General features: G+C 45.7%; 1 protein-coding gene across 4 annotated transcripts in view; it reads right to left on the bottom strand.

Moving 5' to 3' along the window:
* Positions 1 to 19490, bottom strand: part of HNF1B (HNF1 homeobox B) — a 59332-nt gene extending 39842 nt beyond the window's left edge. The window contains exons 1-2 of one of the 4 annotated variants that reach the window (XM_083714570.1): positions 18454 to 19490; positions 1324 to 1523 (exon numbers count right to left, since the gene is read on the bottom strand). In XM_083714570.1, coding sequence (XP_083570696.1) covers positions 1324 to 1523; positions 18454 to 18854 — 601 coding nt within the window. In that variant the 5' untranslated portion in view covers positions 18855 to 19490. The remainder of the gene's footprint in view (positions 1 to 1323; positions 1524 to 18453) is intronic. The other 3 variants (XM_083714568.1, XM_083714569.1, XM_083714567.1) reach the window with 3 other exon arrangements.
* Positions 19491 to 26777: the final 7287 nt, after the last annotated feature.

Genomic DNA, 26777 nt, shown 5'->3' with positions numbered 1-26777 from the left:
ACAATCCTATAAACAGCTACTCAAAACTAAGTCCCACTGAGCTCAACGGGGCTAATGCCCAGATAAGTGATAACAAGATTATCTTAGCCTCAGCTCCCTGATTCAATAGGGTAGGTGAGGCTCTGTGATAGAGCACTCAGATGCTTTTGTCCTTTGTCTGCAGATCACGGTGGAGCAGGATGAAGTGTGGTTCTCGAAATACTGTTGGACTAACACTCCCTTCACATTGGCCATGCTAGCTGGGGGATGATGGGAGTTGTAGCCTAATAACATGTGATGGGTGACACAGGTCCCCCATCCCCTGAAATTGAAGGTTAGCCTAGGAAGCTGCCTTAATACTGAGTCAGACCAAAGGTCTGTCTAGCTCAGGGGTCAGCAAACTTTTTCAGCAGGGGGCGGGTCCACTGTTCCTCAGACCTATATTTTTTTTTGGGGGGGTGAACGAATTCCTATGCCCCACAAATAACCCAGAGATGCATTTTAAATAAAAGCACACATTCTACTCATGTAAAAACGTGCTGATTCGCAGGCCGGATTTAGAAGGCGATTGGGCCGGATCCGGCCCCCGGGCCTTAGTTTGCCTACCCACAGTCTAGCTCACTATCATCCATGCCAAGGGTAGCCATCATGGTATAGCCCAGATGTTTTGGACTAACTACAACTCTCGTCGGCACAAGCCAGCATAGCCAATGGTCAGGGATGATGGGAGCCATAATCACTATTGGCTACCCCTGGTCTACTTAGAATCATAGAATTGTAGAGTTGGAAAGGAGACAGAGGGTCATCTTAATCCACACCCCTGCAATGCGGGAATCTCAAACACATGGTCCTCCCATTGGAAACCATACCAAACCTTGCTTAGCTTTGCAAATGTGCTAGAACATTTCCTAATCTTGCCTGGAGATGCTGCAGATTGGGACCCTATGGCTGGAATAAAAACCCCATAATCTCTGGTTACTGGCTACATTGGCTGGGGTTAACAGAAGAAGAGCCCTGCTGGATCAGGCCCATCTAGCCCAGCATCCTGTTCTCACAGTGGCTAACTAGATGCGCCGATGGGAAGCCCACAAGCAGGACCTGAGTGCAACAACACTATTCTCCTCACTTGGGGTTCCCAGCAAAGGCACATTGCCTCAGGCAGTGGAGGTAGAGCACTGCCAACGTACAACATCCTTCTGTGGTGATGGAACTGCAGCCGCTCAACCACATGGCAAGTGCACGTCAACAGGTCACCAGCTGGAACCCACTCTCTTGTCCAGTTACACAATGTGGACGCATGCACACAAACACACACAACAACATGCAAAAAAAGTATGTACTTACGCCGGAGAATCTCCCTCTGCTTCCGGACGTACCACGTATAGAGAGCCGCCCGCTTCTGCGTTTTCATGGGCGTCCCCTTGTTGAGATGTTGCGAGAGATGGGACTGATTCAGTCCAGTGACATCCACCACCTCCCTCTGGGGGATATTGTGTTGCTGCATGTAACCCTTGATCATCTTCGCCGCTCGCCAAGGGTCCTCGCTAAGAAAGGGGGGAAATGACAGTTAACCACCGCTCTGTGGAAGGCACTAGAAGAAAACGTTTTAGGCATGTAAAATGTCTGGTGTGTTGAGGATCAAAAAGTAGGGTGGGGAGTTATGCTTTTTCCCTTGAGGGGAAAGTATATTTGGGGTGGTTCTAAAATATTTGCCGCTTGAGGCTGAATAGCAAAATGGCATGGTTTCCCCCGCTCCCAACAAAGGCACCCAGGCCAAAGAGCTGTTTGACAGTGCAACGGACTCCCTCAGGATGTTGTGGACTCTCCTTCCTTGGAGGTTTTTAAGCAGGGATTGGATGGCCATCTGTCATGAATGCTGTAGTTGAAATCCCTGAATTGCAGAGAGTTCCCCATACCTCTCAGTAAAAATGCAACAACAACAACAAATAATTTCATGTCACCCAAAGCATCTGCCCTAGGCAAGCCACTTCACAATGCCTAATGACAGGGCTGGCCAGAAGCTGACTAGAAGCCATGATGCAATGATGCAGGACAGAATTAGCCATTCATAGATTCAGGTCTTTAAATAAGCCAAGAAACCCACATGTACGTACACAAACACGTACACGAAGTTATTTGTGTTTTGACTTTTATAAAATGAATCCTACAGCTACTCTGGGAAATTCTAGATACACATTACTGGTTCTAACTGGAAAGCACTCCAAGGCTGACTCAAGTGTGTGAAGAAGACGCAGAACACTCACAGCCTGAAATTCCACCTCAGATGTGATGGCCTCGCGTTTGCTCTGCTCGCAAGGGCTGGCCTCTGTTGTGAGGTAAAACCTCATGCCCTGATTTTGAGGGAGAAATGTAGAAATTGCCTCTACCTTCCTTACTGTATTTTTTAAAAAAATCACCAGAGCGTGTTGAGTTACTCATGGACCAAATTACAGGTCTCTAGGACATGTGGAAGTAGTCTAATAATGTTGGCATCCCATAAGAGAGTGGCATTTTAATTTCACACATTACCCCACACTGAGCATTGCAAAATGGCCACTCACCACTATTACCAATATGAAGTCCAGAACAGGGTCCAGTATTTGGGGCTCTGGGGCTCCAGTAGATGCCTGAGGGTGGCCAGATTCATCTTTGCAATGAATCCACATCTGAGCAGGATGTTGCAGCTTCAACAGGTGGACAAAGTGCTTCTTTGTGGGAAGGGGGGGGGGCGTAAATAAGAGTATCCACAGTTTGCACTCAGTGTGGAAATTAAATGTAAACTCCTCTGGCCTTCAGTCCCCTCACAAGTACCCCACACCAAAAAAATTATCCTGCCACATTATTCTTCTAAAATGTCTTTTAAAAGACCAATATGGCTATACATCTGGAGTTTGTCACTAACCAACTGAAAATGTTGCCTCTGAACATTTTCTCACTCTACCAGGGAGTGCACAGTTGGCAGTGGCAACTTTTATTACAAAACCACACCACTTTGCGATCTCTCTTCTTGCCTTGTGTACCCAGAGTTATTGGATGGAAGTCAGGCCCTTTGCTGAGTCACAGAAACGTACGATAGTTACATGCACGAGGTCAGGAAAACACAGCGATCCTCCGACAAACATTGGAAGTTGCCCAATCACAGGCGGCTCGCGGGTTTGTGGTTTCGGATAAGTTTTGTCACAGAGTTTACCTGCCCTGTTCTCCCGCCCTCAGCGTCTCAGCCATCTTCACAACAAGGGTAGGCAAATAAAACCCCACAACATCCTCCCAATAAATATGCCAAGAATTTATTCTCCTGGATGGTAAAAACACACACACACCCTGGCTCTCCGGATTAAGAAAATCTATCTTAACTATATCTGCACTTACGCAGAAAGGGGATTCTGCCCAGCCAGGCATTGCAGAGACACAAACTTCTTCCTCCAAAATCTGCCCTTTCCCTCAGTGCCCCACCCCACCCCCGCCTATCTCATATCTGTTAAGGGTTCCTTGAGATTGGGGGGGGGGGAGGTTTGTGGGTACATTCTACAATATGCTTTCGACCCAATAATTGAGTGTTTGTGGTGGATTTATCCTCTTTTCGTTGGTACCGTGGGGCTTCCCTAGTGGTACATCCCATTACTGCTGTCTGGAAGGTCTACAACACAACAAAAGCAGAGCAAAAATAAACCAGAATATTGGCGGTATCAGAAAGCAATGGGATTTCAGCAGGCAGTTGCAGGATATGTGTTGTTTGGCAACGAAGCAGCAGGCACAAGCAGCGCTGAAAAGCGGGACTGTGTGGGACTGACCCTAATACTGAAATGATCAGAAATAATCATGAACACACAATAAAAAGGGTGTCTCGGGGTATCCCAAGTTACAAAGTGCCTCTCTGTTACTTTTTATTCAGCATGCTAAGAGCACTATTATTACTAACCAGTAACAAAACGTCGTTGTATGAAGTGTTTCTCCCACACCCAAGAATCCTAAGAACTGTTGTTTACCCCTCACAGCTACAATTCCCAATATTCTTTGCAGGGCGAGGGAATGTGATCTAAATGTGCTTTTAATTGTATGGTGTTTATGGAGCTTCTGCCAGTCATACCTTCCTCCACAGTACTCCAATCTGCTCCCCTTCCCCTCCAGTTCTTCATTTCCCTCCCATCCACATTGCTATGAGTCCCAAAGTGCTGCAAGGCTCAGGAGTGGAGTGCCAGACCTTAAGACAGATGACGGAGGATGGGGAACAGGAGGATGAGACCAGGGTGGAATCTAGACACATATTAAAAAACGTTCTGAAAATGATTTTTTTAAAGCGTTTTAAAAAATACATGGAATTTTCCATAAGGCTCACCATCGCCATCTAGTGTCACATTGTATATTGCATGTAAAACACACTCCAAACATTTTATTTGCAGCTGTACAGTGGTACTTCGGGTTACATACACTTCAGGTTACATACTCCACTAACCCAGAAATATTACCTCGGGTTAAGAACTAGTGCTTCAGGTTAAGAACTTTGCTTCAGGATGAGAACAGAGATAGTGCTCCAATGGCACCGCAGCAGCAGGAGGCCCCATTAGCTAAAGTGGTGCTTCAGGTTAAGAACAGTTTCAGGTTAAGAACGGACCACTGGAACGAACCTCGGGTTAAGTACTTAACCCGAGGTACCACTGTATAGCGGAGTCCCAGGAAAAGGACTGGAGGAGGCATGTACTTCCCCCTTTCCTGGATAAAACGTGTCCTTGCTGAGGAACCAGGACTCCCATCTCCCCACTTCCCTCATGGGGACATTAGCCAGCTACTGAATCCATGGAGGATGCCAGCCGACCACTAGGGCTGGAGGAACCAGAGTCAGAAACTCTGGAGAGATGCTGCTAATCAGTGTGGGCAATACTGAGCAGGACATATTAATGATCTGACTCAGCTACCTGTGTTCCTAACATAGTGAGCAAGCTTTCTTGAGTTCCTATGAAAGGCATTATCATGCTGTTATTACTTCTGTTGTTGTTGTTTTTTAAATTATGAACCAACAAGGTACCTGAAAGCTTAATAGCAATAACAACTTGTTGCATAAAACAGTGAGGTGGTCAGACCACTGTGCCCACTGTGGAAGGACGTGTGGATCCAGAATTGGCCTCCACAGTCACTTACAGACTCATTGTTAAAACTGTCTTTATGGAAGACAGTCTTACTCGGCTACAAGTGATCGCCAAAGAAGAAGAAGAAGAAGAAGAAGAAGAAGAAGGAGAAGGAGAAGGAGAAGAAGAACCGTACACATTGAAAGCACATTTATAGCATATTTTCCCCCTCCCCAATACTGGGAAATGTAGTTTGTTAAGATTGCTGGGAATTGTAGCTCTGGGTGTAAACTACTGTTCCCATAATTCTTTTCAGTGTGCGCGCTGTCCTAGATGCTCTTGAAGAATAATCGTATGTGTCATGAAACGTGTGTCCGTGTTATGTACTGAAGTTCTCACCCTGGGCCAGCAGGGGGATACTGTAGATAGTTATGCAAATGAAGGATCAAAAGTAGCATTCCGTGATTGAAACAAAAAAAATCCTTCCAGTAGCACCTTAAAGACCAACTAAGTCAGTTCTTGGTATGAGCTTTCGTGTGCATGCACACTTCTTCAGATACGTATCTGAAGAAGTGTGCATGCACACGAAAGCTCATACCAAGAACTGACTTAGTTGGTCTTTAAGGTGCTACTGGAAGGAATTTTTTTGTTTTGACTATGGCAGACCAACACGGCTACCTATCTGATTCCATGATTGGATAGTTTTAGAAAGTTGCTACAGTAACGTTGTACTGGAGCTCTATATAAGCAGGCTGACTGAGCCCTTCAGTTCAGTTCTGTTCTGGCCTGTGAATAAACAAGAGCTGTTTGAAGAATCGCTGTGTCGTCTGATATGGTCACCCACAACTTAACAGTCCATACTCCCTAAATCAAAGATGGGTCTTCCAGGTGTTGGGCTACCTTCAACCCCAGCCAGCAGGACCAGCGATTATGATAACCATAGTCCAGCAGCATCTGTAGAGCCACGGGGTCACCGCCCCTACCCTAGGTGGCAAAATAAGTTCTCATGGGATGGATATGTGCTTATTATTTTGTGCTCATCACCCGGTACACAGAGGGCCTGTGGGCTGGCCTGAACTAGGCTCCCTAAAGCCAGCCTCTTCTCCAGGTACAAAGGCTCCCTTTAAAGCAAACAGGGACCTGGTTGCAAAAGGCTCTTAGGGGCCATGGGATTGATCTTTTGTTTGTACAGGAGAGAAACTTTGCCCTGACACTGGAAACACTGGAGCAGCTGGGGCGGGGACTCTGTGGGTCTTCTCCATTCAAAACTGCACCAGGGGAGAGGACTGAACCTGCAATGGCATCATAATTCAGGTTGTGTTTCCTCAGCTGAGGTCTACCTCTTCACCGCTTTTGGATATTCATTTGATCCAGGGGAGGGGAGCCTCTGGCTCAGAGGCTGGAAATGGGCTTCCAATTCTCTTTATCAGGCACGTAGGAGTCTCCGCAGCCCATGCCAGTCACTGGTCCACCTTGGGTGTTTTGTTTAGCTGGAATCTGTTCTTGATAATATCTCCTCCTTGCCCAGATGAGAGAAGTGAGTGGTTGTGCATGGGTAGGAACACCTGGTTTATTCATAGTTGGAATGTTGGCTATTCCACAAAGGTAAAAGCCACATCTCTCTTGCTCTGCCCACTTGCTCTGCCCATCAACTTTTTCTCTGGCCTCTCTCCACTATGGGCATGTGGTCCCTGGAAAGCTGCTCACGAGAGAAAGCGGCCCTTGCGCCCCTCCCAGGTCAGCTAGCAAAAAGGTTAAGCAATCACAGTTAAACAGATTCAAAGAAAAACACTAAAATGAGAATATTAAAAGCAGTCAGCTGATTTTTTAAAAAAATAGCAATCAGCACAAAAGCAATGTTAAGAAGATTTTAAAGCCGGGGTGGTGGTGTTGGAAGATGGAAGACATTGCATTGAATATTTATACTGATTTTTAATGGCATTTTTATTGCTTCTTTTATGTCTTCTATTGTGTTTTGCAATAAAAGAAGCAATAAGAATACAACTGAAAATCATTCAACATCAAACACAGTCAATGGCAATCAACAGAAGACACAGAGAAACCCACCAAGAGACCCTAAGCAATTTTCAAATGGTCCGTGCGGGTAAAAAAAAGAGGAAGGAACCTGCTCTAATATTGATATAGGTTATAGGTCCCCAATGGACCAGGAAGTTGCATCTCTGGGTGGCCTTCAAACAGCAAACTTCTGTTTGCTTTTTAATTATGCACTGAAGACTGGTCTCTTTTGGTCGTCTGCTTTATGAGCCATGAGAACACACAATTTAGTCAAGTCACAAGAACTGTCATTACAGTCCACCACCCCCACCCCTCCACCCCATGACCTGGGGGGTGGGGGTGGGGGAGTAAGAAAGAAACAGTTTTTAGGCTGAACAGCACCAGGTAAGCTATACTGTGACATCTCTGACTCAATCCAGTTCACAACCAGTCTGCACTCATAATCAGCTATGGAAAATCACCTCCTACACCAACACAGAAGGCAGAAAGACAAAAGAAACAGACAAAAGAAACAGACAAGTAGGTGGGGAACCTCAGGCCCAGGAGTCAAATGTGGCCTCTGGACCTCTCTGTCTGGCGCTCAAGAAGTCTCTCCCCACACCTCACCCCCCCCCCCAGTAGCACAGTATTGCACCCAAAATCTTTTTTGCCTGTCTGGAATGCATCCTTAGACTGTGATAACGCCTCTCACTTGCCTGAATGAAAGATAGAGAGAGGGGTGGGACCGTGTGTAGGAAACAGCCGACTACTGTACAAAGGTAATATTTACATTTGCTGCTTAGACCACTTTTACCTCTGGCCCCACCCACCACTGGCCCCTGCAAGGTTGATCAGTAGGGAATGAAGACCTAAGAGTGAAAACATTACCCCAGTCCTGAATTACTGGGATGGGTGGGAAAGGATCTGTTCTAAAACACAGGTCCTCCCCTACGAAACTACCCAAAATTATGTCCCAGGTGCACGATAATTCCTCAACAGTGTCTATCTTTGCTTGTTACATGTTTCAAAAGGGGAGGGAGAATAAAGACAACAATGTGTATAGAGACTGAGTTGGATTTCCACTCCCTTCCCTTCCTGTCCTTTTCCCCTTGTGTGTATCATCATCATCATCATCAGCCTGTGGGCAGGGACTGTCTTGATTTAATTCCTGCATTGAACTAGATGACCCATGGGGTCCCTTCTAATTCTATAATTTTATGATTCTATGAATTGATTATATGTAAGTGGCACTGGGTGCCTTTTCGGCTGAAGAGTGGGGTACAAATGCACTAAATAGATAAATAAATAATAATCCCTGTACTACATGCTACAATGCAAGCCTATGGAAGCCTGTACAGGAGAGATTTCCAAACTTTTCATGCTGGTGACATGCATAATTTCGCGACACAGTAATTCAGTTTTACTAGCAAACCGGAGGTTCAACTAACCCCTTATAAGAGATATAGACACATATGGCACAACACACCTACACACTGCAGCTGACACACTAAAGTGTCACGACACACATTTTGGAAAGCTCTCCTGTACAGGGAAATGGAGCTGTAATTCAGAGATGAACCAAATACCATTTGTATTATAAAACCGTAAACACAAACAACACCACATGTGCTTTCTTACTCCTTTCATCCTGATTCTCAATATATAATTTACTCAAGAAGGAAGGAAGGATTGGAATATTATTTTGGAAAGTACAAGCAGCTCTAAAAGCCACTAATCTACTACTTCCCAAAGCAATTTAGAAAATATCATCTCAACAATTATATTCTGTTCTTTCCCTTCTTTTCTACAAACTACTCTCTGGTCCTTCGGCAGACCAAGATCACTAAAAATAATGGGTGGCGTTGGGGAATGAGAATCCATTTAGGACAAGCAAATTCTAAATGGCTAAGGAAAATACAAGGTATAGCAACTCGGATAAGGACAGAGACAGCTGCTCTAGTTTGCGTAAAGCAAAGACCGATTACAGTACAGATGTCAAAATCAGAAGGAAAATGCCATGAAACTGAATGGAACTTACTCGCAGGTTAAACGCATACAAAGGTTTGTAGCTGTGCAGCACGCAATCCTATGCACGTCTCCTCAAATGTAAGTCTCATTTAGTTCAGTGGGACTCAGTCCCAGGTAAGAAGAAGAAGAAGAGGAGTTTGGATTTGATATCCTGCTTTATCACTACCTGAAGGAGTTTCAATCTCCTTTCCCTTCCTCCCCCAAAACACTCTGTGAGGTGAGTGGGGCTGAGAGACTTCAGAGAAGTGTGACTGGCCCAAGATCACCCAGCAGCTGCATGTGGAGGAGCGGGAATCGAACCCAGTTTACCAGATTATGAGTCCACCACTCTTAACCACTACACCACACTGGCATGTATAGCAGGGCAGCAGAATCTTTCTTTAGCCTGAGGGCCACATTCCCTACTGAGCAACTTCCCAGGGGCCATATGCATGTGGTGGGCATGGCAAAAGCACACAGAAGAACAAATGTACATTTTACCTTTGTGCTAGGAGATTCGTTTCTACACACGCAGGTGCCGTAACTAACAATGGTAGCAACAGAATCCCCATTATCCTGGAATGGGAATTGTAAAACAAAACAGAACACCTGTTTTCATATTTTTCTTCTCAGCAGCCACAAGCTCCATACCTTGTTCAGTGGAGTTCAAATGAGGGGCATCCTAGATTATGGGTTATTATAAACCTGAGCGTTTTTACCTCTGTGTCACAGATTGAAGATAACCCCTGTTTGGCTGTGGGTGAGTCAAGTTGTTTACAATGTATGTTTAGCATTTTCAGACCTCCCTAGCAGGGAATGAAGATACGCCCAAGCGTACAAGGAAAGGCTGGTGTTAAATATTAAGGAAAACCATGGATCTAGATGAGCAGTTTGGCAATTAACAGCCAGCTGAGGAAAATTAGGGAATCTCCTTCCTTAGAGGTTTTTAAGGGAAAGTTTAGTGTAGCTTTGATTGAGTGTTTTGGGTACTGTCTTGGTTATCCATTATCCAACTCCCTTGAACTCTCAATTGAGGCCAAATCAGATATTTTTCATTTCTTCTCTCTCTTAGAAATATGAATATGCATTAAAAATAGTACTGCCTAATATGAAAAGATTGCAAGGCGATTTACAAATAAAATACTGTTCATTACTGTTACTGTTCAAATACTGTTCATTAAAAATACAGTAACAGCATTAAAATAAATCCGACAGCAGTTAGCACAAAATTTAACTTTAAAAGGTTTTGACAAACTGCTGGGACTAGTTCTTCAAGCAATGTGTTCAGCACAGGTCAGGCGTTGCACTTTTATTGCACACCTGTGCTCCTTGTGTGACGTCTGCAACATTGCGAGTGCAAATAGACAGTGCCAGTGGTAACCACACAGAAGGGATTTTGCTAACACACACCACATCCCCCTTTCCAATGCAATGCTTTTCAAGGGAATAAAATCCGCAACTTCAAATTAGAATAAACTTACATATGCTAGGAACTGTCCAGGGATGGATCCAATTACTGTACCTAGAGGGGTGAGCAGGCTATGCCTTGCTGGGGAAGGCTGCATCTCAGTGGTAAGAGCATCTGCTTTGCAGGCAGAAAGTTAGATGACCCCTAACATCTTCAGATAGGGTTGGGAGAGCTTTCCTGCCAGATGTCCTGGACAGCTGCTGCCAGTCAGTGTAGACAATACTGAGCTAGACAGTGCAAAGATCTAACTCAGTATAAGGCAACGTCCGATGTTAATTAAGTCATCCAGCAGAGGTTGGTCACCTATGAGCTAGGTATTCACCATTATTATTATTATTCAATTAATTTATTAATCACCTTCTAAACCACCATCTCCAGGTGATTTACACATAAATAATTTAAAATTGTTTAAAAGCCAACAACAATAAATACATATAAAACAAGAATAAAACTGTTACAAATGAAAACTAATGGTAAAGATCCATTTGTCTATTTACCCACTGGAACAAGTAAGTCTTCTGGAAAGTGCAGATTGTGGGTGCCTTTTGGGTCTCAACAGGAAAAAGCTATTCCACAGGGCAGGGGAAGCCACACTAAAAGCCCTGCTGCTCCGCATTACCATGGAGGGAGGGAACTTCTGTAAATTTTAAACCTTGCATGAAAGACGGTCTCCAAAGTTTGCAGCGATCTGCCAGGTGTATAAGGAATAAGGCAATCTCTCAGGTAACCTTAGCATTGACATCCTGAACTTGGTTCGATAGCAAATCGGCAGCCAGCCTGCAAATCCTGAAAGCAAGTTGTTATATGCTGGCAATAGCTTGCCTCCAACAAGCAACCTTGCCACTGCATTCTGCACCAACTGCAGCCTCCAGATCAGTCCCAAGGGTAGCCCCATGTAGAGTGCATTGCGGTATTTCCAACCGTGAGGTTACCAATGCACGGACAACTGTGGTCAAGATATCCCAAGCCAGGAATGGCCATAGCTGTCTCACCAACAAAAACTCCTAGCCACTGAGGACAGCTGCACCTTCAGTGACAGAGCTGGATTTCAGAGCACCCCCAAACTGCTGCTCCTTCAAGGGTACTGTGATCCCGTCCAGAGCAGGACCTGGGATCTATTCACCCACGGACCCTCCGTCTTGCCAGGATTCAGACTCCGTTTGCGAACATGTGAAAGATAGAAAAGGCAGCACTTCACATGACAAGCCACAACTGCTGAAATCCCTCTTCTAAACCAGTATTAATAGTGCAGGAACCGTACCAATATTAAGGTGGTCTACAGCCATACTACCCTGAACACACCTGATCTCATCTGATCTCAGAAGCTAAGCAGGGTCAAGCCTGGTTAGTACTTGGATGGGAGGCCAATATTGAGGGGTAGGATCCCTGCACCTTTCCACCTTAGTCACAAAGTGGTTTTCAAAACACTTCATTCAAATTAATAAACATTAGCACGTTCTAACACTCACAACCCAACCAGAGGCAGTTTTAGGGAAGCGTGACTGGTTGATTGCAGTGTAGAACAGTGGGGGGGAGGGTGCGCCAAATTTTAGCATCACATGACCCTACCATCCTACCTTGTCCTGCCATCAAGAGGGAGCTGATCTCCTCACTTTTTGAGGGGGGTTGCACTTATGGCTGAAGTGGGGGTGTTAGTCTTACAAGAGCCCAGAAGCAATAAATAATATAAGTCGAAATAAATAAAAAAATTGTCTAGTAGCACCTTAAGAGACCAACTGGTCTCGAAGGTGCTACTGGACAATTTTTTAATTTTTAAATTTATTTCGACTGCGTACAAGCTAGTCCAGCCTTTCTTCGCAGCAGGAACTAGCCATATGTCCCAAGGGCAGAGATGGGGAACCTGTAGCCACCAGATGTTGCTGAACCACAGCTCCCATCATCCCCAACCTCTGGCTATGCTGTCTGGGGCTGATGGGATTCGAAGTCCAATGGCATCTAGCAGGCTTACAGGAAATTGGTTTTTTGTAGCAGCTCCCCTATTAGCGTCCTTTGATTTCGCAGTTCCGTTTTCACCTCCACTCCCCGCCCAAGCATGAGACTCTATTAATCTCAGCGTCATGGATTTGAGCCCCACATTGAGCAAAAGATTCCTGCATTGCAGAGGGTTGGACTAGATGACCTGCCTGGTCCCTTCCAGCTCTACCGTTCTATGATTCTAAGGATTGGGTGCCCCTTTCAACCAGCCACAAATGTGAATCCAGCACCACCATATCAAAGGAAAGGACCTAGCTCAAGGGTACAACATCTGCCTTGCATGCAGAACTCCCCACGTTCAATTTGCAGCATATCTCCAGGCAGGGCTGGAAGAGACCCCTGCCTGAAACCATGGAGAGTCAGTGTAGACAACACTGGTCTAGAGGAACCATTGGTTTGACTTAGTATAAGGCTGGTTGCTGTGTTCCAGGTAAGGTAAAGGTAAAGGGACACCTGACCATTAGGTCCAGTCGTGGCCGACTCTGGGGTTGCAGTGCTCATCTCGCTTTATTGGCCGAGGGAGCCGGTGTACAGCTTCCGGGTCATGTGGCCAGCATGACTAAGCCGCTTCTGGCGAACCAGAGCAGCGCATGGAAACGCTGTTTACCTTCCCACCAGAGTGGTACCTATTTATCTACTTGCAATTTGATGTGCTTTCGAACTGCTAGGTTGGCAGGAGCAGGGACTGAGCAATGGGAGCTCACCCCGTCGCTGGGATTCAAACCACCAACCTTCTGATCGGCAAGTCCTGGTTTAACCCACAGTGCCACCCGCGTCCCTGTTCCAGGTAAGACTGGGTGCCAACTGGAATGACATGCCTTGGAGCGAATTGACTAGAGCTGGCCAGGCCAAGGCAATATTTGAGGAGCCTTCCTGCAAGAGCACAGCTACCATGCTTGTGCTTATTTATTTAAGAGTGTGCTTTGAAAGACGTGGCGGCGGGGGGAAATCTCTGTGTAGGCTTTCGCTCTTCACTTCTTAACCAACCAACATCTCCCTCTGTGTCCCTACACAGAGACACATGTGGGTACATACACAAAACCAGGATTTGATTTACAACTTTGCCAATGAATAACCCTCCTTCCCTCTCTCTCTTTTTTTAATCGCAAGCTCTTGTGTATCTTTCTGTTGATGATTTATAGAAATAAATTAATAACAGCCAGTCCCCACGTGCTGGAAGTTTATGTTCTCCAGTATCTTCCACACCATCAGATTTGGGTCAGATTTATTTAAACGTAAGAACTGCTTCATTGTACGCATCAGGGGGAAGTGTCCATCATTCTTGGTTCCTGACAAGCTGGGCAGCCTCCCCTTGAAAGACATGAGTTTCAGAACCCTTGGCAAGATATGAACTTCCCCTCCTATCAGTAGCAAGCAGCTGTGGCCCAGAGGTAGACTGCTCCAGACTTGGGAGGTTCCATTTTGCCATACATCCTAACATCTGATAATACACCAAAACACACCAACACACACACCAAAACCATCATTTTGGTTGACTGAATATTTGCAACAATATCTGCCAAAATAAAATAATATGAAAACTTGGGAATTTGGATGAAAGCCCTCGATAAAAATGGGTTTGGTCCTCTCTGCATGTTTTCTATGCTGTGCATAGGCACTCCAAACTGGTTCCTGCCTCGTGGAACAGAGTTAAAATGCAATCACTGAAGAAATGATTCTGCTTGCTGCTGGGGGTCTTTCCCGTGGAATTCTCCTGGGCTGCAATCCCCACTGAATTTACTTCTGAGTAAGTTCGCCCTGGGAATCCTATGCCCACACTTCCCTGAGAGCCCAACTCATTGAACTCAACGGGCTTCGCTTCTAAGTAAATACGCATTCATTGGATCGGACTGTTACGAACCGGCCCGAGCGTGGATCGAGAGAGGCCTGGACCTCTTGCGAATGGAGATCATTCAGATCAATGGGAAACTGACCAGATTAGGATCCACAAAACGCCTTGCCAAGTCCCTTTAGCCTACAAGAGGTGCCAAGGGTCTCTCTCCCTCTCCCAGAAGGGCGCGGCCTGATCTTGTGCGTGTTTACTCGTGAGTCAGCCCCGCTGAATTCAAACCGGGCCTCGCTTCCTCTTCCTTTCTAATCGAGGAGCCGTGGATAAGATTGCAGCCTCTACAACGTTTAGGCCGCAATCCTAGATAGGGGGGGGGGGGTGTTGTTTCTTTCTGCGGACAGACGTGTTGAAAGAGCACCGTACTGCGAATTTCCAAATGCTCCGGCAGCACGTATACAAATGCGCCGGTTTTATTATATGGCGTGTAAACGGACCGGTGGTGGGGAAGGGGCTTCGGGTCCCTCCTCTCTCGGAGCTGTTAAAATTAGGCATAGTGGTTTCAAGCCTTTTTTTTAATTCCAGAGTTTGTCCAAGGCAATTGGATTGACATACTGGCCTGAAAATCTAAGGGGGTTAGGGGGTTTTTTGTGGGGGGAAGGAGGTTGTCCGTTCCCCAAATCCACCCCTCGTGACATTTATTACCCGTACGTAAATAGCACTGGAAATCAAGGGACGTTTGCTATGGGACCGGAGTGTTTCTTTGGGGCGATATGCCTACCAGTTTAAACCAAGCAGTTGGGTATTTACCGGAAAGTAAACCTCCTTGAAGTCACTGGGGTTGATTTGTGGACAAAGGCGCCCGCAGGATCTGCCTCTTATATAGGCTGTTAAAAAACGCTTACTCAAAAGTAAGCGCCTTTGGAAGTAAACGAAGGAAACTTGGTTAAGATCCGGTCACAAAAGAAGAAACGTGGTCTCCGGGATGAACTTCCCCAGCCAACCCATGGGATCCAAAAGTGTGGCCTTGTTCTGGTAGGTTTACTCTGAAGTAAGCCACAGTTTCTGTTGAGTTGCTTCCAAAGTAAACGGACAATAGTAGATTGCAGCCCACACAGCCCCCGTTCCTAACCCCCTTTGTTCGGAAAAGTCCCGTTCACTAAATCCTATGTTGCCCAGTTAAAATTGGAGCAAGCGCGACTGAACTCCCTGGAACTTGCTTCCGAGTAAATTATACGTTGGATCGGGTGCCAAAAAGTACCTTAATAATTCAGGCTGCGATCCTCAAAACATTAAGCATATCCCACTGAACACACTTCAACGAAATTGAATTAGACGAAACAAATTGTTCAATAAACTACTGAATTTCCTGGATCCTTTTAAAAAAACAAAACACCTCATATTTTCCCATTTAAATAGCTTTTTTTAAAAAAAAAAAAAAAGCAGGATGGGAATAATAGGAAATATATTTATGCTTGGCTCTCCTAACCTAACCCTAGTCAATTACATTCCATCAGAATAAATCAAGAAAAAAGTATTATTATTATTTTTAAAAAGTTACCTTTAGACTGAAAGCCATTTTTGAGCTGTTGGCTGTTGGCTTCTAGGCCGCTGAGGAGAGTTGAGCTAAACCGGGAAGAAATCCCCAGCTTCTCTTTAAATTGAGGCGTGGGGTTAATAAATAGCAGAGTTTATTTAGTTGATATTTTGCTAAAGGAAAAAAAAATCGTAAACTACGCGGGATAATTAGTAACCAACTTGTCAAAGCCGTTCAGCTGACTTTCAGTTGAGAGATACACACATATTTATAAGATCTTTAGCTAACAAATCGAAGGGAAAAGAAGAGGAACTTGGACTGGAGAAGGGGATGGAAGCAAACGAGGTGCTTATTTGACAAAAGAAAAGTTTTTGCAGAGAAAGGAGGGAGGGAAATCTTACTAGGAAGTGAAAGGGTTTACTCGGAGTTAATTATTATTAGATTCCCTTTTAATCAAACTCACACTTCTCTCTCTAGGGCCTACCCACAAATATATTTCTCCTACTACTACTACTACTAGTTGTTGTTGTTGTTGTTGTTATATACCCCTTAACAACAAACTCCCACTTCTCTTTATGGACTTTATATCGCTATTATTATTGATTATGATGGATGGCTTCTTGACTAGATGATGGCAGATTATTATTTATTATGGGTTATCATGCTTATGATTTGTCTTTTTTTAGAAAAAGCACCTGAGGAGTATATATCTACAAACACACACACACACACACACACAAATATATATATTCAACAATATGAGTCAGTCAACGTTGTATAAGAGCGACTTCGGAAAAGTTGGCCGCTTGTCGATATTCATGTACAAATATATAGGTGCTGAAAATTCCCCACAGTGTGTGTGCTTCATGAAAATATTGTATATTCATCAATTTAAATTAGAGAATGTCAGCAAATCCCACAAAACTTGGCCACTTCTCGACATTGCGTCGATGTTGCCATTTCCAGGCAGTCCTTGCGAATAAATGAAAAATCTATTACATGCACGGGTATAATACGCCGAGGTTAAGCAAAGCTAATCGCCAGCGATTTGTGTCTGAATCACAAGGAGTTGCCTGCCTAGTTTCCGACCGTCCCGAAATTCACCTGAGACTGTCAAAATCCACCAATTTTTTGACCTTCAACGAATGACACGTGCGTCATCCATAGAACGCGTGCAATGCCTAATTAAGGCACGACATAATACATACGTATCTTGCGGATGTGATATCTACTCTATGTATACGGTATTATACAAATTATGTACACACAGGTGCACGCTCACACGAAGAAAAGCCCATTTAAACAAGATGATGTGAAATAAAGGAAGAATTCCCACGTTATTCCACCACCCCCTTGAAATTATCCCCCTCCCTCAGGCGGTTTAAGTCTCGGCCTTCTTCCCTTTTGGCCTTCACCTTGGGCAAAGAAGCGTCTGAGGGGAGGGGCAGAGGGCAGCTGGAGACTCAACTTCTAAGTGAGTCGATTTCAAAAAGCACAACCACAAGAACAGCTGTAGCAGCGGAACAACGGCTGGGCTCTTTTGCGTCTTCTCAGAAAAAAACCCTGCAGCGGAATCCTAGGCGAATTTCGCTCAGAAATTGATCTCCTTGCATTCTATGGGACTTACTCTCCCCTAAGCGTGGCTAATATTTCGATTTTTCTATTTTTAAAAAGTTCCAGTCCAAATATTCCTTTTCCTCCCGCTTAACCTGTTGAAATGGCGGGTGGAATCATGGTAAGTGGTTTAGAGGGGTTTTATTTTAGATTTTGAGCAATCTACAAATTCTGTAAAATAATAATAAAAACATAGTATATACTCCGCTTACCGTGACAATTTGTTTACTAGCTTGCTGGGCTTGAGAGGGAAGGGTTTCACGTGAGGGGATTCTGGGAAGGTGGGAGTTTTTCATTTCTCTTGGGACTTGCACCCCTAAAACAGGCTCTCTAGGAAAGGAAGACCCCACTCAACACAGTGGACTAACTCCCGGGTAAAACACGCACAAGATCCAACCGCCCGCGTCCTAGGAAAGCAGGCTTTTCAGCTTATGTTTTAGGGAGCATGGAAATCGGTTTTCATGCATTTAAAAGGGGATGGCCGAATAAGGGGAACACCTCAGTCCTGAGTCCAGACAAGCCTTCTCAAATTGCGCGCGGGTGAGGCATATGTATGCTGGCCACGGGGATCACAACAACGTGGTTGGGCAAAATTTTGAGGTGGGTGGGTTCCCCAATCGATCCATGTTTCAATAGGAGACTTGAAACAAATGGGGATGCACTGTGGGGGCGAGGAGGGAGAGTTTAAATAGAAACTTCTTAAACGACCCCACCCCCATTTTTTTTTAAGCGTTCCGTGCTCTTTTTTAAAAAGAGTTTTTGCGCCAAAGGCTCCCGCCGGCTTCGAAGGCTCCCTCCGACCGAACGTTCCGTTTATCCGAACGTTCCATGCTCCCTTTTTGATCTGGACGTTCCATCGGAACGTTCCATTCCCCCCCCCCCCTTTTGATCCAAACGTTCCATCCTCTCCCTTTCCACTCGGCTGTTCCCCGCGCGGTGCTGCGCCCCCGGCTTGCCCTGAGCCCGGGTATCCTCGCCCCGCGGTCCGTCCCCGCTGCCTCATTTTTACCTGATCATCCTCTCCACTTCGGCCCTTTGCTCGGCCGCCTCCTCGGTGTTGAGCGCCTGCAACTCGCGGAGGATCTGCGGGGTGTCGAAGTCATCCCCGTCGTCGGAGCCTTCGTCCCCGGACAGCTTGTCCTTGCCGTGCCCGTTGGTCAGCGTGTGGAAAACCGGCTTGCTGTCCACGTCGGGCCCGCCGCCGCGGCCTCCGCCGCTGCTGGGCGAGAGCTGCAAGTTTTCCAGTTTGACCCCGTAGGCGCCGTTGCTGGCGGCGTTGCTATTCCCGCTGGCGGTGCCGGAGGTGGGCATCAGCTCCTCCAGAGCTTGGATCAGGACCTCTTTGGTCACCCCCGAGGTGAGGAGCGCTTCGAGAAGTTCTTGCTGCAGAGCGCTCAATTTGGACACCATTTTAAACCAGGGGGGAAGGAGAGAGAGAAAAGGGAGGGAAAGGGGGGGAGGGTTAGGGAAGGGGTGAGGAAAGAGACCCTCCAAAAAACTCCCGACCCTCAGAAATCCAGCTTTGCTTCCCTTTCGGATGGTAACCCCCCGAATCTCCAGTCTTGACACCTGTTTCTGCCGAGAGGATCACTGGAGAATCACCCTCGAAGGATGCCTCGGCCGGCCTCTACTCCAATTTGATGATCTCCATTAGGCAATATAAGATATGCAAATGAAGTGGGCAGGCGGGGGCATTCTTGCAGCATGCAAATGATGGGCAAGGGGGGTGGTACTGGGCAGGAGGGGAGGGGGAGAGGGAGACGCCCCAGGATTCTCTCCCCTGTCCGACGTCTAGAATTGGCTGCGCTCAGACCCAGGGTGTCTAAGAGATCGCCAAATCTTTTTTTCTTCTTCTTCACTGTACTTTGAACCTGTTTAGGGAGAGAGTGAGAGGGAGGGTGAGGTGAGCTATCAAGGGCGACCGAGAGTCTCTCCTTCTTGTGGGGAGGGGGGAGCTAATCTGGAAACCGCTGGGGAGATTAGATCGATTCGCCTCGTCCTGTAAACTCCAAAAATTGAGCTAAGCGTGCAGGATCGAAACATTCCCCCCCACCCCGTTCGCTTAAAAAGAAAATAAATTGGGGAAAGATCCCGGCTCTGCGGGATCACAGTTTCACAGTTGTCTTAAAATAGTGGCTTGGTCAATATCACGTTCCGTTTTTATAGCTATAACTCCCCAGATTTCTTTCTATCTCCTTCGATTTCTTTCTGGATTCAAGTTTAGTAGGGAAAACCCTGACAGGACAAATATTACCTGTCACTTCGTAAGGTAGAAGAACTTCCCAAATTATTATTATTTCTCCTTCTTATGCCCCCGACCACTCGCTACCAGTTCCAATTTTCTGAGGTTCATCAGAGAGAAATTTGTCAAGACTTAAAACAACGTTTGAAATGTGTGTATTTTTATATTCGAGATCTGGGTCCAAATCTGAACTATAGAAAACAATAGATTGCATTATTGAACTAGTCAAAATATATATACTTCAAATGAAATATGATAATATTTTATTTAGAAATAATTCCACGTTGGAAGATTTGTTGGTTTTTATTTGCAGCCCAGATCCACTTCCTTGAGAGAACAAGTTGACTTGAAATTAGGAATGATTATTTTCACATAAAAAAATAAGTTGTACTTTGCAAGAATGCAATAGGTAAACTTTCCTTGCATGTGTACATGTGTCAACAAACATTTCTTAATTAAACAACCAAAAAGGCCCTGCTTGTGATTTGTAATGAGCAAACTTTCATTTTAACTCAATCAATTTCAGTTAAAACAAAACGATTAAACACTTTGGCAGGCAGGGTCCGGCTAAAGTTAAGCGCTTCCAGCCCGCTGAAATGATTCGTGTTTACTTAGAAGTAATTCCCACAGAGTTCACTGGGACTTACTTCTAAGTAAACACAAGCAGAGAACAGGGCTGTATGTTGATTGTGGCGTAAGCTCCGCTGTTTGTGTCCAAGGACTCACTTCCTGGTAGAAGTGTGGTCAGTCTCAGACATGTGCTCCTCTCTTTCCTTCAGTAAGCCAATGCATGTTTACTCAGAAGTAAGTGCCACTGTGTTCAATGGAACTTACTCTTAGCTTAAGCGTGCATAGAACGGCAGCCTTAAAAGTTCACACACACCCAATGTCAGCGGGCGATGTATTTGCTGCCTTTGAACAGGTCAAAGAAAAGCGATATGGTCCTTATGTCCGCATGGCTTTTTGAAAGTGCGATTCGGTTTTTTTAATCATTTCAGCCGGTGATCTGGAGAAAACGACTAAACTTGTGGCGATGTGCATAGGAGACTCAGCCTTGCACGTGGCCGTGGACTGCACGGATAGGCAGAGTGAAGCAGTACACGGAACCCCCACCAGATTTGCAACCAACTTTCCCCCCACTCCCAATCTACATTTAGGAACTGTCTTCAGCAGTAGGAGACTGGATATCAGAATGGAAGATTCTGGTCATAAGCCCCACTGAAGTCAGTGGAAATTACTTCCAAGTAGACCAGTATAGGATTGCACTGTCGATTGCTTACTTATTTGTTTGTATGGGACAGGTCCCATACAAAATGCCTTTAATTTTGGAGATATATATATATGCATGCCACCAAATTACTTGAGAAGCTGAATGAAATTTAACAGCCACACACAACAAAGGTGTCTGCTCCTTTCCAGGTCTGTTTAACTGCCTCCACTAAAAAAAACCTTAACTGAGGGCATGGCCGGTTGCAAGGCCATTTAGGCTGAGCAAAGAATCCTAGGCGGTTTTGTTTAAACACTTTCCAGTTTTTCCTCCAGAGGTGTATTTGAAAGAGGGTGGCTAGAGAGAAAAGAAGACTGTTTAATATAGCTCCAACAAGGAAGTGCCCCAGCTGACTGTGTTCGCAGCAGGAAAAAATAATAATTTAACTTCCAGAGTGGGCAGTGGTTATTTTAAGCTGTGGTGGAATGAGGCAAGTGTGTGTGTGTGTGTGTGTGTGGTTGTTTCTGGAAAACAATACCTGAATTCAAAGGAGGCTCCTTTGCCATATAGCTGGAGGAGTCTTGGTTTGTTTTTGTTTTAAAAAGCACTTTGGCAGAGCCTTGAGTGAAAAAACGCAAAACCAAAGGGAAGAAGAAGAAAACCCCCCAGACTTTTATGCCAGTGGATTCTGCAAGTTATCTCACCCCTAAACCTGTACACACAGGTGTCACTTCTGCATAGAAAAAAGCCTCTGCATGAAGCAGGCATATGAGGGACGGAGAACCACCTTCAAGCCGAGGGCCGCATTCCCTTTTACTCAACCTTGGGGGGCCACATGGCAGGAGTGGGCGGGGTTAAAGTCAAAAGTGGGCAGAACTAAGAATGTAAATTTTACATTTGTACACTAGACTGGTTTCTACACACCCCTCTCTATCCTCCATCCAAGAACAAGAGGCGTTATTTAACCATACATAAGATATAGATAGGGACGCGGGTGGCGCTGTGGGTTAAACCACAGAGCCTAGGGCTTGCCAATCAGAAGGTCGGCAGTTCGAATCTCCATGACGGGGTGAGCTCCCGTTGCTCAGTCCCTGCTCCTGGCAACCTGGCAGTTTGAAAGCACGTCAAAGTGCAAGTAGATAAATAGGTACCGCTCTTGCAGGAAGGTAAACGGCGTTTCCGTGCGCTGCTCTGGCTCGTCAGAAGCGGCTTAGTCATGCTGGCCACATGACCCGGAAGCTGTACGCTGGCTCCCTCAGCCAATAAAGTGAGATGAGCGCCGCAACCCCAGAGTTGGCCACGACTGGACCTAATGGTCAGGGGTCCCTTTACTTTTAAGACATAGATGATCCACTCCTTTTCTTGTAATTGCACTAGAAAATTATTTGCTAATAACAAAATCTAGCACATGAATGAGATCAGGCTGACAGTGGTGCTTGCTGAGTGCCAACCAAAGCAGGGTAGACAGGTGGTGGGTGGGGGCTCTGTGGCTCTCCAGATGTTGTTGGACTACAACTCCCATCAGCCCCAGCAGCAAGCATGAACAATTGTCAGAGATGATGTGAGCTGGAATCCAGAAACACCTGGAGAGCCATAGGTTCTCCACTCTTGCATTAGATATGACCAAATCTTTCTTTTATAGGCATGAAATAGTGAAATGCATTTTTTTTAAAAATGGTTGGGCTCACTCCAAGTTATATAGAATCGAATGCAGCCTGTAAGGTTGTCATACACCCGGGGTTGGCAAAATGTCTGGGTTTTTGCCAACAGAACCAGTATGTGTGTGTTTGAGTTATCCCTCTTTGCCTTTTTGGGGTGAATTCCCAAAAGAAGCTCAACAAATATGGCAAATGTTGTTGGCATTCGTCTTTCTCGAGAGACAGTGGAGCATGCCTCCAGGGGTGAAGTCTGTCAAATTATACAGAGTCTATATAGCATTTCCTAGAACAAAGAGTTCTGCAGAACCCCAAATCTTGCAAACTAGTCACAAAATTTCAATTAACAGGAGCTCAGCTCCATCCCCCATTCCCCATTGTCTGTTATCTGTGGCTTTCTCTTTCTTCTCCCTCCTATCTTCTTCTAGTCTGCAGCCCCACTGTCAGCATTTATACTCTGAGATCTTAGGATCAGGGAACGATCAAGTTTTATTTTTGCTACTCTAAAGTGTTATGGATATTGATGTATTTCAACAGGTATTTTACAGCTTTCTATTTCCATGAATAGTTATGACCTTATTCTTTGCGTGGTCCACATCCCCAGCATTTTATATATACTGTTTAGAAATTGCTTCCAGATGCATGAGCAGTATACCTCTGAATATTTACTTATTTAGTACACTTATATACCACTTTTATCTTCCAAGGATTTCAGAGGGGTGTGCATGGTTCTTCGCCTTCCCATTTCAGCCTCACAACAACCCTGTGAGGGAGGTTAGGCTAAGAGATGGGGAATACCAGATGGGGAACAAGGGAAGACCCAACAGGATATTAGATGGAGGGAGAGTGGTTGTGAGTGAGGTTGTACAAACAAGCCTACCATACAGTGGCATAGCGTGGGGGGTGTAGGGGGGGCCGGCCGCACCGGGCGCAACATCTGGGGGGGCCGCGCTAATCTAGTGGAAGAGACTCGAGTGCTAAAATGCATGGGTTAGGGGGCGCAAATTACTTGCCTTGCCCCAGGTGCTGACAACCCATGAGTGCTAAAATGCACGGGTTAGGGGGCGCAAATTACTTGCCTTGCCCCGGGTGCTGACAACCCACGCTACACCACTGCTACATTACAAATGCAAATTTTACATTTGTTGCCCATTTTTGCCTCTGGCCCTACTTAGCACTGGAATGTGGCCCCCAAAAGGTTTCCCAGAAGAGAATGTGGCCCTTGGGTGGAGAATGTTTACCATCCCTGCAGTAGCTGGAGTGAGGTGCCTGCCTCAGGTGGGGAACACTGTACAGGGGAGGGTAATAATAATAATAATAATAATAATAATAATAATAATAATAATAAATATATACTCCACCCATCTGGCTGGGTGGCTTCCAGCAAAATATTAAAATACATTAATTAATCAAATATTAAAAGCTTCCCTAAACAGGGCTGTTGTGGAGGTAAACCACAGTTCTTAGGATTCTTTGTGCTTTAAATGTATAGGGTGTACGCAGTCCAATATTTGCTTGTCAGTCCAGTCAGCTTCTACATATGCAATGTGCAGCAACATCTTGTTCTTCAACCGCAAAGCGTCTTGAGCCGTCCCTATCTGACCACTCTGGGCATTTGGCCTGGCTACAGGCAGCTTTGGCCCAGCGCCCTGAAACGTCGGGTTTAAAACGTCATTCGCCCCTCTCTGGCTAAGCGGACTGGGAAGGGAGAACTGAACAAAAGATGCATCGCACAATGGAGACTTCGGAAGTGTTTCTCTTTCATTCAATTATCAAATCAAAGCCTTCCTTGAAAGAACAAGGCCCTTTTAATCAAGGTAGGCAAACTGATGATTGCCATCATGTCTCCCTCCTTAAAGGGAGAGAGGGTGTGATCAGTGCGGCACCAGTCTGGGGTCTGCAAATACTGAGGTATTAACCTCTCAGCCAAGGACTGATTCACATAGATGGGTATTTACTGGGGTAGTTAATCCAAGCCTCTCAGGCAGGGATTTGGGGGAAGATTATACAGTCTGAGGGCCACATTTGTTTTTGGGACACATTCCAAGGGCCAGGCATGGCAAAAGTGGGTGTGGTCAGACAGATATACACACCCACCCTATCGGTCCAGGCCAGGAATAGGTATTATTACATGTGAAGGACACATTAGAGGAGCGAGCAAAGCAGAGCCAGTGAGAGGTGTGGCCTGGCTCCAGCCTCTTCTTGAGGGACCCAGAAGAGATGCCAGGAGAGCCAGCTTCAGCCCTCAGACCTGAGATTCCCTACCCTTCTCCAAGGGAATACTAACCGAATGATTTTTGCTTCCGTGCAAAAGAGCAAGGCACACATCAATATAGATCAGGCACAATCTAACATCTCTGTATGCTTTGTGCGAGGAAATCAGGATGAATAGCCAATAAACAAGTCGTCTGGGGGAACTCTTAAGAGGCTCTCAGGCCATCACAAAAGATGGAGTTCTAGAACTGTAGAGTTGGCGGGGATCCCAAGGCTCATCTAGTCCAGCCCCCTGCAGTGCAGGAATCTCAGCTGAAGCATCCATGACGGATGGTCATCCAACCTCTGCTTAAAAACCTCCAAGGAAGGAGAGTCCATTACCTTCCAAGGTAGTCCATTCAACTGTCCAGCAACCCTAGCCATTAGCAACTTCTTCCTGATGTTTAGTTGGAATCTCCTTCCTTGTAACTGGAAGCCATTGGTTCAGGTCCTACCCTCTGGAGCAGGATATGAGCCTGCTCAGCATTTTTTTTCTGGGTTCCTGAGGACATTCCAATGGTTCTTTTGCCAGCAAAAGTAGGGGCATGGAGTGCCTCTGTCTATTTCCTCCATATGGGAGAACCCAGTCGTTGATCTAGAAAGGAAATGAGGGACTCAGCTACATTAGTAAGGAAACAGTGATTTGAATGCGCTATACATATGCAACACCAGATGGTGCCAGAGAGCAGAAAATTTTATAAAGTGATTTTCCATACAGATTTTGTTGTTAAAATGATCTAATTTCTAACTTATTTATAACATGGGTTTTTTTCCTCTGTTTTTAGATCCACTCAATATATTCCTGCACTGCAGGGGGGTTGGACATATTCAATACAAAGATCAGCTGAAACACTGTCCCACCATCCTGGACCATTGCTCAAGCTTGCTGGGGCTTATGGGAGCTGGAGTCTGACCACAGTTGGAGGACACTGCTTTGGAGAAGGCTTCCCACAAGGTCCACTGGTGCCTTCACTCTTGCACTGATGGCTGGTGCCCAGGTCCACGCAGAGCTTGGGTGAGGCCCAGGGTGGGAGTCTTGTTCTTGCCATGACAGCGTAATTCAATACATAATCAATACATATTCCTGCACTGCAGGGGGGTTGGACTAGTTGGTCCTCAGACTCCCTTCAAATTGTATGATTTTATTGGGGTGGTGACAGTGTTTCAGCTGATCTTTTGTGGGTAGTCTAACAGAATTGACAGTTTCCCTTCTATGAAATTTTGTCTATTTTGTGGTGCCCAACAGAGTTCCTTGGATTTCCAAGTGTGGCCCCTGCCCCCTAAACTGGGGACCCCTCAGCACTTCAGCCTGCAGGGTTGAGGAAGCACCTGTAGGCGATCCAATCAAGTTCATTTTGATGGGCTTACAGATAAAAGGAGGGATGTCTTCTATACAAAGACCCTTTCTAAGGGTTGTGTCATGGATCTGGAAGATTAAGGATGTGTTCAGTTACATGTTTCAAGAGATAGGCACAGTTTTGCCTCTGTCTCCTAAGAGTAGACACACACACACAATATTCCATGTAGGTATTTAAAGCTATTGTTTCTTCCCCTCCCCTGATCCACCACTGCCACATCCACACCTCCAAGCCTGTATGCATTTGTCTTCACAGATGCACTGACCCTGCAATCATAAAACATCTTTACTCAGAAGGAAGTGCCTTCTGAGTTCAGAGGGTCTTCCTGCCTCTAGGAAGCGTGTTTAGGGTAGCAGCCTGAGTTTTTAGAAGCCCTTCCTCGTATCTGCTGGGTCATTGTACACAGCCGATTCTCTTATCTAACAGTTGGGAAGTCATGACCCTCCACACAGTTTGTTAGACTCCAACTCCCACCAGCCCCTGGCCAGCATGGCAAATGAGTGGGGGATTCTGGGAACTGTAGTCCAAAAACATCTGAAGGGCCTTCAGATGTTGCTGGACAACAACTCCCACCATCCTGGACCATTGCTCAAGCTTGCTGGGGCTTATGGGAGCTGG

The sequence above is a fragment of the Podarcis gaigeae genome (assembly GCF_964106915.1).
Source record: "Podarcis gaigeae genome assembly, chromosome: 15".
NCBI lineage: Eukaryota > Metazoa > Chordata > Lepidosauria > Squamata > Lacertidae > Podarcis > Podarcis gaigeae.
The sequence above is the reverse complement of the archived record's forward strand: the minus strand, read 5'-3'. Positions and strand labels throughout refer to the sequence as shown.